General features: G+C 48.2%; 1 protein-coding gene across 4 annotated transcripts in view; it reads right to left on the bottom strand.

Annotated features, from left to right (window-relative positions):
- USF2 (upstream transcription factor 2, c-fos interacting) overlaps positions 1-18,753 on the bottom strand; it is a 241,316-nt gene that overhangs the window by 148,797 nt on the left and 73,766 nt on the right. For 2 of the 4 annotated variants that reach the window (XM_078655437.1, XM_078655439.1), the window contains exon 4: positions 5,422-5,544. In XM_078655437.1, coding sequence (XP_078511563.1) covers positions 5,422-5,544 — 123 coding nt within the window. The remainder of the gene's footprint in view (positions 1-5,421; positions 5,545-18,753) is intronic. The other 2 variants (XM_078655438.1, XM_078655440.1) reach the window with 1 other exon arrangement.

The raw sequence follows: 18,753 nt of genomic DNA, 5'->3' as shown, positions 1-18,753 counted from the left end.
CTCCAAAATGGTCTCCAGGAGCGGAGGAGGAGATTAGGTTTTGAGTACCAAAGGTTTCGGAACCGAACCCATTTTAGTTTTCAGAATCGGAATGGTCTGAGCCGAATAGTTGGGATTTTGGCCAGGTGCGGAAACAAAAGACTTTCCCTATGCTTTTGGTGCCGAGCCAGAGGGTGCGAAATGGAGTGGCGGCCGAGAAGCCTTTTGTTTGGTGAGGATGGAAGATTTTAGTGTGGACAGGTGTGAGGGTTGGACGTAGATTGTGCAACATCAGAACGATCTCCAAGTTGGATTCTGAATCTTTGACCGAAAAGGCTCCCTTATTCTGGAGCAGAAGTCTCTAAATCTTCCTGTTTAATATCTTCCTGCCCGAAGGTATCAGGTGTGTGTTCGAACTCCCGTTTCTGTTTTTCTCTGCACCGTACCTGGTGGTCCTGTGAAATCTTTTTCGATCGAAAGGACTGAAAGGCCTACCAATCTTCCTCTTTATGCTCGGGGGACAAAAACATGTTGCATACCTCGTGAAGGTCGGCCAGCAGGTATTTTGAATGGCACTGGGGGCAGAATCGAAACAGAGCATCATCGAATGTGTCGACTGGATAAAAAGTAGCCCAGGTAGACTTGAAGACCTTCTGGAGACTGCTTCTCGGCCAGCACATAGTAAGTCTTGATGAAGAGCAATATCAACCTTAGGGGAGAAGAGTTGGCCTAACGGCTAGGGCGCTCGACATCGGACCTGGGGATCTGGGTTCGAGTCTCGGTAACGACGCCAAAATCTCCTGTGATTCTGGGCAAATCACTTAATCTCCCCGTGCCTAAAATGAAAGGGTGTCCTCCTGTAACGTAACTGGAAAATATGTAAAGCGCTCTGATACCTGATTCGGTCCGGGTCTAGTTCGCGCTATATAAAACTCTGCAAAAAAAACAACCCTTGAAATGGTCCTCTTCTACACAACTATACCCCTTCTACACAACCATGTTACTTAATACCAATTAATGTATTAGTTTAACGACCTTTTGGGGCCAAGCCAATGGAGTCTTTTCGCTTTCATGATTTAAGGGGGAGCAGAGAACGCAGACGGGATAATGCATTGCCCAACAAGAAAGATTCACAGTCCCCACACTGGGATGTAGATGCCATTTTTACTCTGCCACACACTTCCTTTTTAACTCGTCCACTGTGTTATTCAAGGGTCCCACCAGGCGGTTGTAACTAGTTAAATGCCCCAATGCTCTAATCAACTTGGGGTGCAGAGCCTCCTGGCACATGACTCAGGACACCACTCTACCTTGCTTGTTGCAATACCACATTATGGTGGTGGTGTACATGAAAACCTGTACCAGCTTCCCCATGACGGACGGCAAGAATGCCTTTAGTGCTAGACGAATGCCCTGCATCTCTAACAGAGGAATTTGAGGCCAGGCTTCCCCAAGACTACCTCCCCAGCTCAGCAGTAATCCATCAGTCACCACCGCTCTGGGCGGAGAAGGGAAACTTCACAAATTGCATTAGATCAGCCATCACTACAAATTATGAGCAGTCGTGGCAAAAATCTGGAGGACATCCAATAGGTTTCCTCGGTGCCGGGCCCATCCGAACTACGGGTTCCCTTGGAGAGCCTGCATGTGCCCAGGTAGATGCAGGAGGTTGAGAGACCAGAAATCAGAAGCCTCAAAACTGCTTTCACCAAGATTCAGGACAGAGACTGAAACATCAAGATCATAACCTGAATCTCCTGGACTCCCTGTGCCTGAGGGAAGGCCTTGAACTGCCCTGTATCCACAATAGTGGCAATGATTGGCAGCCTCTGCGAAGGAACAAGGTGTGAATTTGGCCAACCTTGATCCTCAGGTACTGTCTGTGGGAGTGCAGAAAAGGTATATGAAAATATGCATCCTGTAAGAAGTTTCTGTGTCCAGTCTGGCAAGTGAGGAGTATTCTAAGGTGATGAGTCTGCATTTAGAAGTATCCATCAGAAATCAATATTGGCTTTTTAGGCTACGGAGGTTATGTCTACATTGGCTTATTATAGCTTTTATCTCCAAAACAATGCACAGACTTAAACATTTTTTTTTTTTTTTTTTTTTAAACAGAAGTGTTCCTGGGTCCCCATAGGCCGGCATGAATTGTCCATGCTTTTCACTTCAGTGCAGAGTCCTGTGGTCGAGAACTAGGATTAACAAGTAACATTTCCTGTTCTAGGTTGTTCTACTAGAAAGGATATGGGTAGGATTCAGGTGACCATTTGAAAATTCACCTGGTACTGCTTGAGGAGTTACGACAGCGGATGTACAAAGATATGCAAGAGCAAATAAGAGGGATCATTTCTGGGGTATGTTGCATGATATTGTGAGGATGATTCCAGTGAACACATTTGTCGGTGGCTGAAAAAAAAAAAAAGAATGTATCCAAACCTGTTCAAAGCACGGCAGTCCAATTCCTCAACATTTCAAGGAGGATGTGTTTTTAGTTTTTCTACAGTGGCACACTCTCTACAGGCTGTGAAGAGGACATATAAAAGCTAGTAATTTGGTACACATTAATATTCTTCAATTACGAGTCTCCACGCTATTGTGTGAGACTGAACCTCCTGTACCAACCAGTCTGAGAATTGCTACTGTGGGGGAATTGGAAAATCTAATGTTGTAACCATATTGACCATCCGACAATCTATTTTTAACCTACCACAAGAAAAGCAACATTATGGTTATAATGTGGTAATTTGGCACCGGATCAAGCGAGTCCTTCACCAAACTTCTCTTCTTAGGATGTACTACCCTGGGAAATCTGTGTGAAAGCAATACAATAGGAGCAGAGATGCAGGTGTCAGACTACGCCTACTGTGAATGGGGAGTGGATGGTATGTCTTCGGCACAAAATGGGCAGTTGGAACTCCGCTGAGGAGGATGCATTATAGGATAATGGAGAGACTGTGTTCTTCTATTCTCAAATGACAAAGACTCAGATGTGGCTGTTCACTGGGGAGCAATGTCTCGACATTGAATAACAAATAAACTTAAGTGTGCTTAATGGCTACACTTAAAAACCCTCAACATTAAGATCTGCCTCAAAAGTCCAACAGGTTCCTGTAAATGGCTCGACATGGACAGCAAGCAAGAATGACAGTCAAGCTGCCTTTTTAAAGGTCGAGCCCAGCATTGCAATGCATACGTTGGGCGCTCTGCGAGGCATGCTGTAGTAGGGTCTACTGTAGAGGTGCTGTGGGTGCTCCACCCATTTTTTTTTTTCATTGGCTGGTGTCATTGTCCATGGTAAAAGCTGTCTTCCGATTGATAATGTGGCTTCTTAGTCCCTCCTTGTAACCGCCCTGTCCCCTTTTATGACCGCTTATCAGAGCTGGATCTTTTACTTGCGGCGTTACACTGTCTCTTTCATTAGTCGGTAAGTCGTTTTTTTTTCATTAAATTGAACACGTGATGCAAATATAAACAAGCGGCAGCATTTGCGTAATGGCGACAGCTTGTTATTTTTGCACTGCTGTCTCATTCAGAGGGGACAAGGCATGATTCCTCAATCCTTTAAGATGTTTCTCGCTCTAGAAAGTGACCGCTCAAGAGATGTACATCCTGATTGCTCGAGGGGGCGCAGGAGACAGCTGATCTGCAGGAGTTGTTAGTCAAATGGAAATGTGAAACAGTGTAAAGTTAGAGGAACATGTACCAATCCTTGGAGTGTCTGCAGTCGAGAGGGACCCAAGACGTCTCTGGGTACCAGGAGGATCTTGATGGTTCAGTTTGTACCAACACCATGCCTTTGATACACTTCTGGCTTTTGAGTTTCCATTCTTCAAGCAAGGGAAAGAAACTGTGATTTGTTCAAAAAGAGAGAGAAATACCGAAGCCTCAACTACATGGCTCCATCACCAAAATGATCTGGACTATGAAAGTACAGCTGCAAATTAATTAAATGAATTCCAAGAGAGCACGAAAGATCGAGTGAGCAATAGACGAATAGATGGACTGGCTGATAGAGATTGGTGGCGCATTGTATGGGTTTGGTGATAGGTGGACAGCGTGAGGATAACAATTTTTATATAGTGCTCACTGTCCCAGCTATTCCATTTCCGAGTCACGTAAATATTACATATTTAAAAGGCTAATGCCACTTTAATAGTAATCCATGTGCCGATCACGGAAGGATGAAAAGCGGAGTTGGCCCTGTCGAGATTAATAAACATGTGACCTACAAGTCACATTACAAGTCACTGAGCCATCTTGCTGTCTCCATAGGTAGGCTGAGAGCACTCTGCTTTGGCTTTGTTTCGCCTGAGCTGGTGTCCATCCATACACCCAGACTTTAATTCAAACGCACAAACCTGCATGAATTTTGATGCAGTTTATGCAGCACAGGCCTATCCCGTTGCAGATTTGCCTTTGGCTCCCCCCAAGCCCACACCCCCATACATCTTCCACGGGCTGCCTTCACTCCGGAAATTGAAAATAGCAAAGTGCCTGCATACTGGTGCCTGCCCCCACCCAGGTGCTAAACCAGGACCGCATGGTGCCATATGCGCCTTCTCCAGGCGGGGATATGGCTCCAGCCACAGCCTGTGCTGGACAAGCCCAGCCAGGACTTGCCCTTTACCAACAGCATCAAAAGAGCTGCAACTGAAGGCAGAGGAAAAGAGCCTTCCCCGGGGCCAGGACCTGCCTCCTGGTCAAGTCTGTCCCAGGATGTTCGGCTTCGGCCTTCATGCCCAAGTCATGTCTGCTGTCCGTTGATGCACAGCAGCACCTTGGTCACTCAGCAGAAGAACTGAGTCAAAGGTATGATCTGTTATTACAAAAATGTATAGCGCTCACAACAACTATAAGTTTCTTTGCGATGCAATAGGTTTTGCATTTACGCAAGTTTTAGCTATTGGCATTGTAAATGCCAATGCCTTTTATCTATGTTTTAAAAATAAAAACAAAAATAAAAAGGCATTCTTATTTGCAATGTGAATAGCTCAAACTTGCGTAAATGCAAGACCTATTGCACTGCAAATGCTTGTTCTGATAGGCCCAGAGGGAAATCAGCTTAAGTATGCACCAAGTGCGGAGGTGGTAAATGCTGTCCCCAAGGAGCCTTTTGTTCATGTGGGACAGCAATGAAAGAAAAAAAAAACTCATGAAAAAATAACATTTAAAAAATAAATGGCATCCTAATTTCGAACACAAGCTTATGGCAAATAAAGTGATTATGATGCTTACAAACAACAAATACACTTCTTCCAAAAATGACAAGGTTATCCACGTAAATAAACTCATACTCATTATGAATGTTTGATTGACATGCAACGGAAAGCAGATTTCTAGTTTTAACACCATCATGTAGGTAGGCAGAATTTTAAAAGACATTACAAAGAAATACCAGACCCCAATGCAGAAAATAAATTAAAAAAACTGAATGTTTATTACCACCTGAGCAACAGCTTGCTGTGTTCCACCAAAGGCTGCTGTGGAGACCACGCTGACTGCTCCCGATGTGTCCCCTTGTCCATCCAGCTGATCATTCGTCACCTGGACCACTCTGTATGTCACCTTTAAATATTTCAAAATGTTTTGAGTGCCATAATGTAACCTCCAAATCCTCCTAGTATTCTTGCAACACTGTTAAAGACAACATTTGCACTGGACTTTAGAAATGTAAGTTTAAAGTCTTGAGAAAGACATAAGCGATTAGACCACCCCAAAGGGTTCAAACAAACACACTCTCTCTCTTCCTTTAACTTTCATTGTACTTATTTTTTAGGTTTGGCTTTAACTGCACTCATATGCAAAAGACCATTGGAGGTTAAGGTTTTCCCCCCTGGGGTATTGGGCACCATCTTACATTGTTACAATCTTTTAGTAAGAAAAGTGACTAATACTACTGCACACCTTTTGCATGTGCATCACTCTCAGGAGATAGCAGAGCAACGTAGGCTTAATACGGGGCAGGAGGCCGAGGGGCTAGTGTAAAGGGTAAGAAAACAAACAATACAGGAAATACTTTAAAATCCAGTCAGTGCTACAACTTCTAAGAAGAACAGAACTTTTAATAAGTTGTAAGTAAAAAGAAGTGTTACAATTATTATTCATGGAGAAAAATCATAAGGTGCTAGAGCCTCTTCAGCAAAAATGCCATCCCAAACATTTTTATAACATTTAGGTCTTGCCCTCCTTTTCAATAATCCCTGGCTACAAGCTGGCCAGCTGAAGCCCCATCTGCAGAGAACGCAGGTAAAAACTGTGAAAAACACTAACTGAAAACAAACTGCCCTAAACACCACTATCCACATCCATGTGAAAATAAATATCGATTTATAGAATTCCACAAGTTATGGGTGCCATGCTTGAATTACAGCGAGACAAAAGGGGATGATGGACGGAGCGTTCGAGCAAATCAAACACTCACCCCCAGTCAACTGATCTGGGTTTAATCCGTCACCATTCTTTAGCTCACTCGGCCACCCCAGTTCAGACATGGCTATATGCAAATCAGTCTGACCCTGTGCCTCATAGGAACAGTCCAGCCCGAACTGCCAAGCCATGTCTTCCCTGGACCGGAAACAAGCATCCTGGGACCGGTTTCGGATTCATAATCCTCATCAGCCAGGCTATCTTGAATCCAGTGGCCAAGTGAGCAAGGGACTCACGTCTGAGCATACCCTGCCACACTTAGGGCGAACAAAGCAATACAAAAGGGGATGATGGACGGAGCGTTTGAGCAAATCAAACACTCACCCCCAGTCAACTGATCTGGGTTTAATCCATCACCATTCTTTAGCTCACTCGGCCACCCCAGTTCAGACATGGCTATATGCAAATCAGTCTGACCCTGTGCCTCATGGGAACAGTCCAGCCCGAACTGCCAAGCCATGTCTTCCCTGGACCGGAAACAAATCAATTTTTGTTTGGGTATAATCATAATGGGTTTCCGGACAGAAGGAGAGTCCTTTATTTAATAGTGTCATTTCTTCTTCTATTAATTTGTGTTGTGATATATTCACAATCAAAATTTTTTTATGATTTGTTCAGGCTGCGGAGTGGATACTGGTTTCTTCCGTATTGATCGGCTTGTTTTTCTTGATTTTTTGAGGCTTCTGAAGTTCCTCTGCCTCAATACATTCCTCTTCCCAAGTCATTGTTTGGTTGATGTGCCTCAACCGCATTTCCTCAAAAAAAAAGTCAGTTTCAATGTTGGATTTGGACCACTTGTCATCTCTCCTTCACTTATGTCAGATTCACTCGTGATTTCACCATAAGTGCTGTAGGTATTTGCTGAATAATGAGGCCCAGCAGCCTCAGGGTCAGTCTGACACAAAACCCGGGATAGAGGCTGAAAGATCGTATTCATAGCCCAAATATCCCGGACTCGCTGTTTGGGAGGATAGACCCGAAACCGCGCAGTTTCCTGAACTGCTCCTATGAAGAGGAGCTTCTGAGAGGGAATCAGGTGTGACTTCGGCACATTGATGGAGAACCCCAGCGAATGCTGGAGGTCGGCCGCAATCTGGAGGTGGGAGACTACTACCTGGGGTGAGCCTGCCTTCAACAACCAGTAGTCGAGATAGGGGGAAGACTGAAACCCGTAATATGCGCAGATGAGCTGCGACCCGAGGGGCACTAGTAAGGCCAAAGGGAAGCACGGTAAACTGAAAATGCTTGTGGCCTACCGTAAACCTAAGGTAATGCCGGAGGTCAGGCAGGACAGGGATGTGAAAATAAGCGTCTTGCAAGTACAACACTACCATCCAGTCTTCTGGGCCGAGGGCAGACAAAACCGGAGCAAGGGACAACATCTTGAGCTTCTCCTTCCGGAGGAAGAGGTTGACGTTCCTGAGATCCAAGATAGGACTCAGGCCCTTGTCCTTCTTGGGAACCAGAAAGTAGTGGAATTAACAACCACGACCTACTTATGGAACAGGAACGTGCTTGAAAGCTCCCTTGGCCAAGAGAGCTGTAATTCCCTGCTGGAGAAGGGCCAGATGATCCTCCGACATATGGTGGTATTGTGGTGGCGTATCTCAAGGGGTAGCCTCGAAGAGGAGGGAGTAGCCCCTTCAGACTATCTGCAAAACCCACCTGTCTGGCGTGATGGTGCACCAGTGGGGGAGGTGATGGTGAATCCTGCCACCCACTGGCACTTGATGGGCCTGAAACGTCAGAATAGGAAGGTTAAGAGGCTGCCGCAGAGGGGGAGAGGGGGGGGGGGGGCGGGGGCTGGTCGGCTGGCCCGCCCGCTGGCCCCCGGAACCACAACGGTTGTCCCCCGTCCCCAGCCGCACGAAGGCTGGGTAACTTGCTGCGGCCTGTGGCTCTGGACGGGACGTAGCAGGCACCCCTTTCGTAGCCACGAAAAGGGCGAAAAGTGGACTGCGCAAGGTGGCTGGAGAGGTCCAAGGACTTGGCCGTAGCTCAGGAGTCCTTGAAACGCTCAAAAGCAGTGTCCGCTTTGTCCCTGAAAAGGCGACCGGCATCATAGGGCATGTCCATGAGGGTCCTGAAAAGCCAGTCGATTTCATCCAGGCATAGCGTCGAAGAGCTACTGACGTGGAAATCGTCCTACTGAGAGAGTTGGCGGTATCCAGCCCACAGTGGATGGTAAACTTGGCCGCAGTCCCAAGCTGGCGGAAGAGAAAATCTTACTTCCAAGATGATCCAGCTTCTTGGATTCCCTTTCCGGTGGAGCAGTAGGGAATGCGCTTTTGGACCACCAAGCTCTTTGGAGTGGGGTCTTGGGAAAGGAAAGTGGGGTCGCCGGGCAGTGGCGTCAGGCAACAATCCTATCCACGGGAGCCCCCGTGTTGGGCCTGGACCAGGTGCCCAAAAGAATGTCAGTAAGGGCCTCGTTAAACGGAAGCAGAGGTTCCGAAGAGCTTGCCGCCGGCTGAAGCACCTCTGTCAGGAGGTTAGTTCTGACTGCCACTGTAGGGAGTTCGAGTTGAGAGTCTCAGCCGTCCTACGCAACACCACTGCGCATGACGCAACCCCCTCCGTAGCCACGGTAGGAGGAGACAACATGCCAAGGTCAGGGGAGGTGTCCAGACCACTGGCATCACCCAGTTCCTCTCTTCAGTCCTGTTCACTGTCCAACTGGTCAGTCAGAGGGTCATCTGACCCCTCCCAGTCCTCTTCATCTTCTGGGTGCCAATCTGGCCGAAAAGGGACCCCAGGAGTGAATAGGGGCACAAAAACCCCTCTCAGCGCCGGAGTCGGATGCGGAAGTGGTGCTGAAGGAAGCAGCGCAGGTGGAGGCGTAATCAGGCCAACCGACGCCAATCCAGAACCAGGCCTGGATCCAAGGGGGGGGGCCTGCGGCGCCAAGGCCAGAGCCGTCAGCAGAGAAGACCTAGGCCCCCCCAACCGAGTCTGCGGGGCCCGAAGGCACGCCAGCGGGTTCGGGCCGCCCAAAGATGGCATGCATTGCCTCGGAGAACGTACAAAGCTGGGCGGGAGCCGCTCCGGGTCCCGGAAAGGGAAGGAAACGCGGTGTTGACTCTTCGGGCTTCGCACGCGGGAGGGGTATCACCTGCATCCCTCATCGGGTGGCCGACCGACAAGAAGTCTAAGAGGGACAATGCTTCTTTGACTTCTACCTATACTTAGACTTACCCGACCCAGAGTGCGAAGACTTCGATGACTTGGACGAATGGTGGTGGCTCCGCGACCAGTCCCGAAACCTCAAACGGCGCAGAGGCGACTGCTGATGCTCAAGCAGCTTTCGGGACCTCTTTTGCAAAGTCTGTGGCGCCATCGACCGGCAGTCGGAGCACGACTTGGGGTTGTGGCAGTGCTCCAGGCAAAAGAGGCACATGCGGTACGGATCCGTCACCGACATCAGTCAGTTACACGAACCGCATGTCTTGAAGCAGGGCAACCCTCGTACACCAGGAGTCGATGGACTCAAAAAAGAAGTCGACAAAAGACGAGAAAAAGTCAGTCGAAAAGTGACTGGAGGTGCCGCGCTCTCCGGAACTGTGCTGGCTGGCGTGGAAAAAGAAGGAACGGACGTAAGGGCGCGAGGGCAGAGTCTAAGTAGCTACCACGACGTCATCCCGGCGACACGACACCAACAACTAATGCGGACCCGACCAACACCACCTTCCGACGCGCAGAGGTACTGCTGACGAAAAAACTTTCCGGATCCAGTCTGAAGCCTGAATCTATAACTAAGTAGTGTTTCTTTCAGATCTTAAAGCTCGCGAGCCACGCAAGAGGAAAAAAACTCTGCACCACGTCACTTAGCTGAGTTTTACGGGACTCGGCACTACATGCTGAGTGGGCAAAACTCTGCAAACTGTGCCAGAGTGGAATTCTTCTCCCACCCTTAAATAGACCCAGACCTGGCACAGCCTGAAATATAGCCACTATCAAAAGAGATTCAGAATGCAGGGCCTGCAGCATAGGAGTGAGCGGCACAGCCTAGCACGTTTAGTGAGGCAGGTTGATTTTGCTCAGGTTCAGTTAGTGCGGGCGAAGGCCCTGAAGAGTGCATAGTGCCCTTTCCGACAAAGCAGGAACTGAGGAAGCTGGAATGAACTTAAAAAACTGCAGTGTGGCTATCCTGAAGGCTGCTGAGTTCTGCAGAATCGATATCCTGAGGAACATGGGAACACTGAATCTCAGGTCAGTATTGGTGTCCAAGCCAGATGCCACGAGTCCTGGGCCGAGTGATCTCCCTCTGGATCAGCAGCGCCCCGGTTTCAAGGAGCTAGTCGTGCTTCTTTCTCCATCTGTCTTTCGACTTCACCTTACCCTGCCCTACAAAAGTGAGACCGGCCTCACTTACAGTGTTCTACCACATGAGCTTGGCTTCTTTGCCCCAGGTGGACTTTGTGTGCATCACAGAAAGCATGTTGCGCAACTTGAGTTATGCTCAAGTCCCAAGGCACCATAAGCAGAAGATGCGTGGGTCAGCACAGACATCTGCTCACAACAGCTTGAAACTGGTTGCCTTCAGGGGCAACATTCATGGACACTGCCAAGTTTGTTTTCATTTACAATTAGAGAATTCTGTGAAATCCGAACTAAGTTTGAGCGAAGCTCCGAATCAGCATCATCAGGCGTGGGAAAAAAGGAATTGAAACCAGTGCACACTGAGGCAGGACAGAGTTGAAACAGAGGTTAACTGCGCCACCTGTCAGCATGAGGGAGTTACTGCTATCAGAAATCAAACTTCTCCTGTCTACAAATCCGTCAGAAATACATAGGAGGCCCAATAATTTAGAAAATAGAAAAAGTGACATAATTTCCTTTGGTGGAAAGAGTGCTATCCTTAACTGTCAAATGTTTTCTTTTTCACAGGAAAAACAAACCGGACTCCTACAGTAAAATAAAAAAATGTACTCCCTTCTGGAGTCCGCCGCAGCATGCATCTTCATAGTTCCAAATGTAAGTCTATACAGGAGACTCCTTCAGCAATGTTAATCGAACCAATGGCAACATAGTCAAGGGACCTGGGAGGACAAATTACATCTTTTGATGGAAATAAAGGTCCATGGCGGGAAAAGCAGTTTAACCTAATAGTAAGATTCAATCAACAAGTCCTGACTTCATCTGTTATGTCCGTCAGTGTTGAGCAGTGAACCTACCTAGGGAATCGGAGCAACCAAACGCTGGATTTCAGGCTTTTCTAAAAAGCACTGCAGGTAATGAACAGGATTCTGATCAAGACGACCAACACAATACCATGTATTATTTAAAGGAGGAAGAGGCTATCTGAAGTGGCTCATTCTGAGAAGTTTAACAAACATTGCAATACACCTTCTAGGAGTCCAGAACAGCCAGCAGGATCTGTTTAAAGAATTCTCATGTCCTTTTGATTAAATGGTCACAACATTTTCAGTGCATATTACTTCCGAATTCATTTATTCTATGTGGATTTTTTACAATGCGAGTTGTACTTATAAGAATGGAAAATTCAAAGACCGAGATGATTCTTACTGCCAGGGAATTATCAGGCAGTGGCGGTGCGTCCATTGGGGGCGTTGGGGCGTTGCCCCACTAGCCATGGACGACCCCACACGCCACAAATGCATTTAAAGGCTTTTTTAAAAATGCATCGATCGATGTCTGATAAATAAATCATCTAGCGCACTGCGCGCTACCTGCTGCCCGGAAAAGCCCGACAGAATCGGGCATCGTATAGGAAGTGGGCCGTGGGGGGCGGGGCTGAGGGAGAGAGTGACAGGAGGAGGCAGCGCACAACAGAGCAGTCGGAGACTCCGAGTAGACAGCGCAACAATGCGCATGTGGAATCCAGGAGTCTTACAAATTCCTACTTGCCCGCGCATGCGCATTGTAGTAGACCTTCCCTCCCCCCCCCTCTATGGTACTCGAGACACAGGGACTGCCAGGCAGGGACCCGGGGCCCCCGGTCTCCTAATGGGCAGATAGTATCCTGCTCGTAGCCCAATCCTGGCGCAGTGTTGCTGTTAACGCTGCGCCAGGATTGGCTGCTGCAGCAGGATGGTGGCGCCCGTGGGTGTTGGCTGCTCTGCTTAGAGACCGCACTGTATGGCCAATCACCATATGGCTAATTCCAGCCATGTCGAGGTGATTGGCCATTTCTACGCTGTCCGTCACGTCACCGTGCGTGGTGCACTGCTGCAGAAAGTGTGAAAGTAGTAAAGTACAGAAAATCACGAATGAACGAAGTCTAGTCACAACAAGACCAGTGAGTAGAGAGACTGAGTGACCACCAGCAGACTGCTCACTCCACTGACTCGAGTCGAGTCTCCAGTTCGTCGGCGTTGGTTGTGTCTGTGTAAACTAAGTGAGAGCTGAGGGAGTCTCTAGACTGTGCCACAGACTGTACGGGTTCGTACCGCCACACCACCCACCACCACCACGTAAGTTTTTTTCCTGTGCCGCCACTCCAGCACTAGCACTGATGATAAGCCTGGTATAATAATGGTAATGCATTCTTTTTAAAGTGACATGCATGCTGCCATGCTGTCACGGCACGCGCACACTGACGGCGATTATGGTGGTGAGACTGGAATGAATGCACACACAGCCGAGATTTGCTGCAGCCACAGCAGTCTATTCAGACGGCTGCTTGAGGCCCATGGAGTCTGTCTCTGATAATGTCCCTGCTACTTGGACAGGGTGCAGCCATGTGGAGCCCGAGCCCAGCTCTGTCTCACTCTGATATAATTTTAACGGACATGGGCGCCAAGTGACATCATGCCATGTGTGACACCTTCGGTGAGTCTGGCACATGCAAGCTGATCTTAAGATGGATGCTTGTATATGTCACGTGATGCACCGGACTCTACCAGCTGAGCGTGCTTTGGTTACCCAGGAATACCTGTCTAATGAGACACCTGAGGCACGGTGCGCCTGTGGCACGTGGAACTCTAAGAATGATGGGGGCAGGGAGAGGACAGTGAAAGAGAGCGGGGAGCTGACTGAGGGCCGGCACAACGAGCGGGAGAGCAGGGAAACGCAGAGAGAGGAAGGGAGTAATGGAAGAGTGATGGAAGAAGAGAACAGGGATCGAAGAAAGGGGAGGGAAGGGGATGGCGCAAGGGGGTGTGGGGAGGGGGGTAGGAAGAAAGTGAGGGGGAGACAGACGGGGTGAGAGTGGGAAAGGGGGAATGAATGGGATAGACTAGTGGTGATGGGAGGAGGGCTAAGGAAGATAGATAGGAGAGGGACACAGGAACCACGAAAGGAAAGGACAGACAGAAAGGACAATGTTGTAATGTAAAAAAAAAACGGCCCTATAACCGATGTAGTATGCTGCTGGCCAAACGATTGGTAAGTGGTTGCAAAGCATTGGGGTGGAAGAAACGTGCCCAACTGTTGGCTTAAACTTTGTATCTGTCTTAGGGGTCTATACTCACACAATATCCTCCTAGCAAAGCTCTACCATGCACAACTTAATGGCTGAAATCCAAGAGCAGATCGAATGGGAGTGGTGACGTCCAATGTCAGCCACATTCTGTGCCAGGCCACACTGGCCTTCCCTTGTCCATGCGGTCGACATGGCTTTGTGCTGTTGTTATCCCCTTGCACACACAACAAATGTGTTCTCTATGCTGCGTTACTTGAATAATGATTAAATCATCTGCACTTATGTGTACGCTGCCCTTAAGTCCGTGTTGCCATTAGGAACATTTTGCCATTAGCCAACAGTAGGCGGGACCTGAAATTAATTTAGTGCACTGTTATGTGAGCAGTTAATAGTCCGTGAAATAACCGTGCCCTGCTCACCCCGTTCACTTAAATGGTGAGTGTGGCAAAGCAGGCCTTTTGGAAATGAAATAATGATGGCTATTCGTCTGGGAAAAGTCAATCTGTCACACTGAAGCCTGACATGAAAGATGTACGAAGCCCTTGGCTGTGAACTGAGGGAAGAGACTAGACCAGCGGGTCTTTGAGTGATGCTGGTCTGGTGCTGCTACAGACAATGCAATGGCACAGTGTGGTTTGCTTGATATTGCTAATTATAAACCCCCTAGGTGTGCTTCTATTACATATTGATGCACTAAGACGTAGTACACATTAGAGAGCTTTACATAATAACATTCTTGAAGCATATATTGTGGAGGAGTTTAAATACTGGAGTATTTTAAAAGGGGAAGCAAATATTTCACATACTCTAGGGAAGGGTAGTATTACTTAGGCATTTTCACAGATTAGCTGTGTAAATCTGTGTAAGTGGCATTGCAACCAACTGAGTCTGAGTATGTTAATGTGCCACTGTCTGCCACCACCGTGAAGCGCCGCAGCTGAAAGGCGAGCGCAACAGGCCATAACACAGTGTAGATACCATTCATCCAATATCAATGATGGGCTTCTCTCCCAACCATATTATAAGTATCCTGCTACTATCTCCCCAGAGGGCTCCATCAAGTGTGATGTAATGTTTACCCTTGTAAAATGGACCGATGGTTTTGAAATAAAGAGATTGTCCTCTTAGTAGAGCATAGAAGTATGTTGTAGAGTGCTCCTGTAACAAGCATTGGAAATGCAATAGGTCTTGCATTAGAAAAGTTGGAGCTATTGGTCTTGTAAATGACAATTTTTTAATTTTTGTTTTGGTTTTGAAAATAGCTAAATTAATATCTTTGTCATTTACAATGCCAATAGTTATAATTTTCGCAAATGTGACACCTATAGCATTTGTAATGCAACATGATTTGTAATTACGTGACTTAGATGTATTTATATTGAATATGCTACTTACCAGTATGCATCTGTTCTTGGCATGTAGGGCTGCTAACATTCATATCTTATGCATAGATCGCCGCCTAGTGTTGGGTCCGGATGATTGCACATTGTTGTCCTGGAAGAGTCTTCGAAGTATCACGAGATAGGTGGCTTCTCCCCTGGACTACAGTGCGCATGGGCATCGACTCCATCCCCAGATTGATTTTAGCCATTGTGGCAGAGATGGAGTGAAACAGTGTAAAGGATGTCCATGCTAATGATGAATATAGAGAGAGTATCTGCAGCCGCTACGGGCACCGGGGAGGAGGGCGGGCGATATGAATGTTAGCAGCCCTACATGCCAAGAACAGATGCATACTGGTAAGTAGCATATTCAGTTTGAGGCAAGTGGGCTGCTAAATTCATATCTTATGCATAGAATACATAGCAGTCCCTCCATTAACGGCGGTTGCCCGTGCCAGCTGCAGAAGCTTGAAAAAGTGTCTTGAGAACAGCCTGTCCTACAGCTGCTTGCTGTTTTGAATGCACATCTACACAGTAATGTTTGGTAAATGTGTGTGGTGTAGACCATGTGGCTGCTCTACAAATGTCTTCTAAGGGAATGTTCCCCAGGAAAGCCATGGAGGCCCCCAATTTGCGTGTGGAGTGCGCCCTTGGGGGTATTGTTAAAGTACGTTTAGCCTTTTGATAACAGATTTGAATGCACTTAACAATCCATCTGGCTATTCCTGCTTTGGAAATGGGGTTGCCTTTGTGCTGTGCTGAGAAGGCAACAAAAAGTTGTTGTGTCTTTCTAAAGTGTTGTGTTCTGTCAATGTAGTACATTAGCGCCCTCCTAACGTCTAATGTATGAAGCATTCTTTCTGCTACTGTTTGTGGGTTTTGGAAGAATGCAGGCAGGTCAATAGTTTGGTTGATATGAAACTGTGACACCACTTTAGGAAGGAATTTGGGGTTAGTGCGGAGGACCACTCTGTTGGAATGTATCTGTATGAATGGCTCTTGGATTGTGAGCGCCTGCAGCTCACTTACACGTCTGAGCGATGTGATAGCAATGAGAAAAGCCACTTTCCATGTGAGAAACTGAATCTCGCAGGAGTGCAGTGGCTCAAAAGGTGGGCCCATCAGCCTAGTGAGGACCACATTGAGGTTCCACACTGGAGCTGGTGGTGTTCTTGGAGGAATGACTCGCTTCAGTCCTTCTAGGAAGGCTTTAATGGCAGGCACCCTGAAAACAGAGAGGTGTTGCCTATTCTGGAGATAAGCCGCTATGGCGGATAAATGTATCCGAATGGAAGCGTACGCTAGATTGCATTTGTAAAGATGTAACAAATAGCAGATGATGTTAGGAATGGATGCATCTAGCGGTACAGTACATGACAAACCGCTTCCATTTAGCTGCATAGCAAGCTCGGGTAGTGGGCTTTCGTGCCTCCCGGATGATGTCCATGCATTCTGGAGGCAGGCTGAGGTAGCCAAATTCTAAGACTTCAGGAGCCAGATCGCCAGATTGAGCTGTCGCGGATCTGGATGCTGAATGTCGCCATGGTTCTGCGTCAAGAGCCGGGATGTGAGATGCAGCCTTTGATGCGGTACCACGGAAAGTTCTAGAAACGTGGTGTACCATGGTTGGCGTGCCCATGTTGGAGCAACCAGGATGAGAGTCATCGAGTGTTGCTTTAGCTTTCTCGCCACCAGCGGAATGAGAGGCGCTGGGGGAAAAGCGTACGCAAATTTGCCTGACCAGTTCATCCATATCGCATTCCCTTGCGATTCCGGGTGAGGGAACCTGGCGGCAAAGCTTTGGCATTTTGCGTTTTCCCTTGTGGCAAACAGGTCTATCTCTGGAAGACCCCACTGCTGGAAGTACGGGTGGAGTACTGATGGATGTATCTCCCACTCGTGCATTTGATGGCTGTATCTGCTTAGCAGATCCGCCATCTAATTGTCCTTGTCCGGGAGGTGTTCCGCCATGAGGAAAATGTTTCTCTGAATGGCCCACTTCCACATGCTCTGAGCTAGATGAGACAGCTGTGGAGAGTGTGTGCCTCCCTGCTTTTGGATGTAGTACATGGCGGTCAAGTTGTCCGTCCGGATCAACACGACTTTGTTGCACAAATGTACTGTGAAGGACTTCATCGCCATGAAGATTGCCATCAATTCCAGGTAGTTGATGTGCAACTTCTGCTGCTGGGTGGACCACAGTCCCTGCACAGTGTAGTGGTGCACATGAGCTCCCCACCCTTGGAGAGATGCGTCCGTTGTTAGGATTATCTGTGGCACTGGCTCTTGGAATGGTCGGCCCTTGCAAAGGTTGTGTGGATTCCACCAATGCAGAGAGTTGTATGCCCGACCGGTCACCAACACTAGGTCTGTTAGCTGTCCCCGAGCCTGTGTCCACTGATTTGCCAAGCATTCTTGGAGCGGGCGCATGTGCAACCTCGCGTGCGGGACAATGAAGATGCAGGAGGCCATCATGCCTATCAACTGCATGAACACTCTCGCTGGCAGGGAGTGTTGCGGTCTGAACTTCTGGCACAGCGACTGAATGCTGTTGATTCTGACTGGGTTTGGCTGAGCCATAGCAGTCAGGGTGTTTATTGTCGCGCCCAGATACTGCCGCACATGGTGTGGTTGAAGGTGCGACTTCGGGTAGTTCAGCGAGAACCCCAGGCTGTGAAGGAGTTGAATAGTGTGGGACATGTCCGCGGCGCACTGCTGTTCCGACTTTGCTTGAACAAGCCAGTCGTCTAGGTACGGGTAGACATGTATGTTCTGTCTCCTGAGGTGCGCCGCCACCGTCGCCAGACACTTTGTAAACACTCTGGGGGCAGTAGTCACCCCGAAGGGTAGGACTTTGAACTGATAGTGCCTGTTTAGAATGGTAAACCTGAGGTATTTTCTGTGGGATGGGCGGAGTGGGATGTGGAAATAAGCATCCTTGAGGTCCAAGGTTGCTAGGAAGTCCCCTTGATTGAGCAGGGGAAGGATTTGTTGCAGTGTCAGCATGTGAAAATGTTCTGACAGTATGTACATGTTGAGGGGGCGTAGATCCAGAATAGGTCTGAGGGATCCGTCCTTCTTTGGGATGAGGAAGTACAGGGAATAGACCTCTGTGCCTTCCTCTTCCACTGGCACGAGCTCGATTGCGCCTTTTTGCAGCATCACCAGTACTTCCTGCTGCAATAAGTGCAAGTGCTCTGCCGACATAGGACGGTGTCTTGGGGGAATGTTGGGAGGAGTGGATGTTAACTCCAAACAGTAACCGTACTGGATAAGTTTTCTCACCCACCTGTCCGTGGTGATGGACGTCCAGACTGGCAGGAACTGCTGGAGTCTCCCCCCGACAGGTGTGGTATGGTCGGGGGGCAGAGACAAAGAGTCACTGTTTGTTGGCGGCAGAGGTACGGGAGTTGTTGTTCCCTCTGCCTCTGCCCTTGGCACTGTTACCTCTGTAACCCCCTCTACCCTGCTTGGGGTACGAGGATTGTGCACCACCCTTCGCGTATTGTGTTCGTTGACCCAATTGTCCTCTGGTAACACCACGTGCTCCTGAGCGACGAAAAGTGTTTCCCCTGAATTGTT

Source organism: Lissotriton helveticus, chromosome 7, assembly GCF_964261635.1.
Source record: "Lissotriton helveticus chromosome 7, aLisHel1.1, whole genome shotgun sequence".
NCBI classification, from domain to species: domain Eukaryota; kingdom Metazoa; phylum Chordata; class Amphibia; order Caudata; family Salamandridae; genus Lissotriton; species Lissotriton helveticus.
This window is presented reverse-complemented; position numbering and strand designations above follow the sequence as displayed.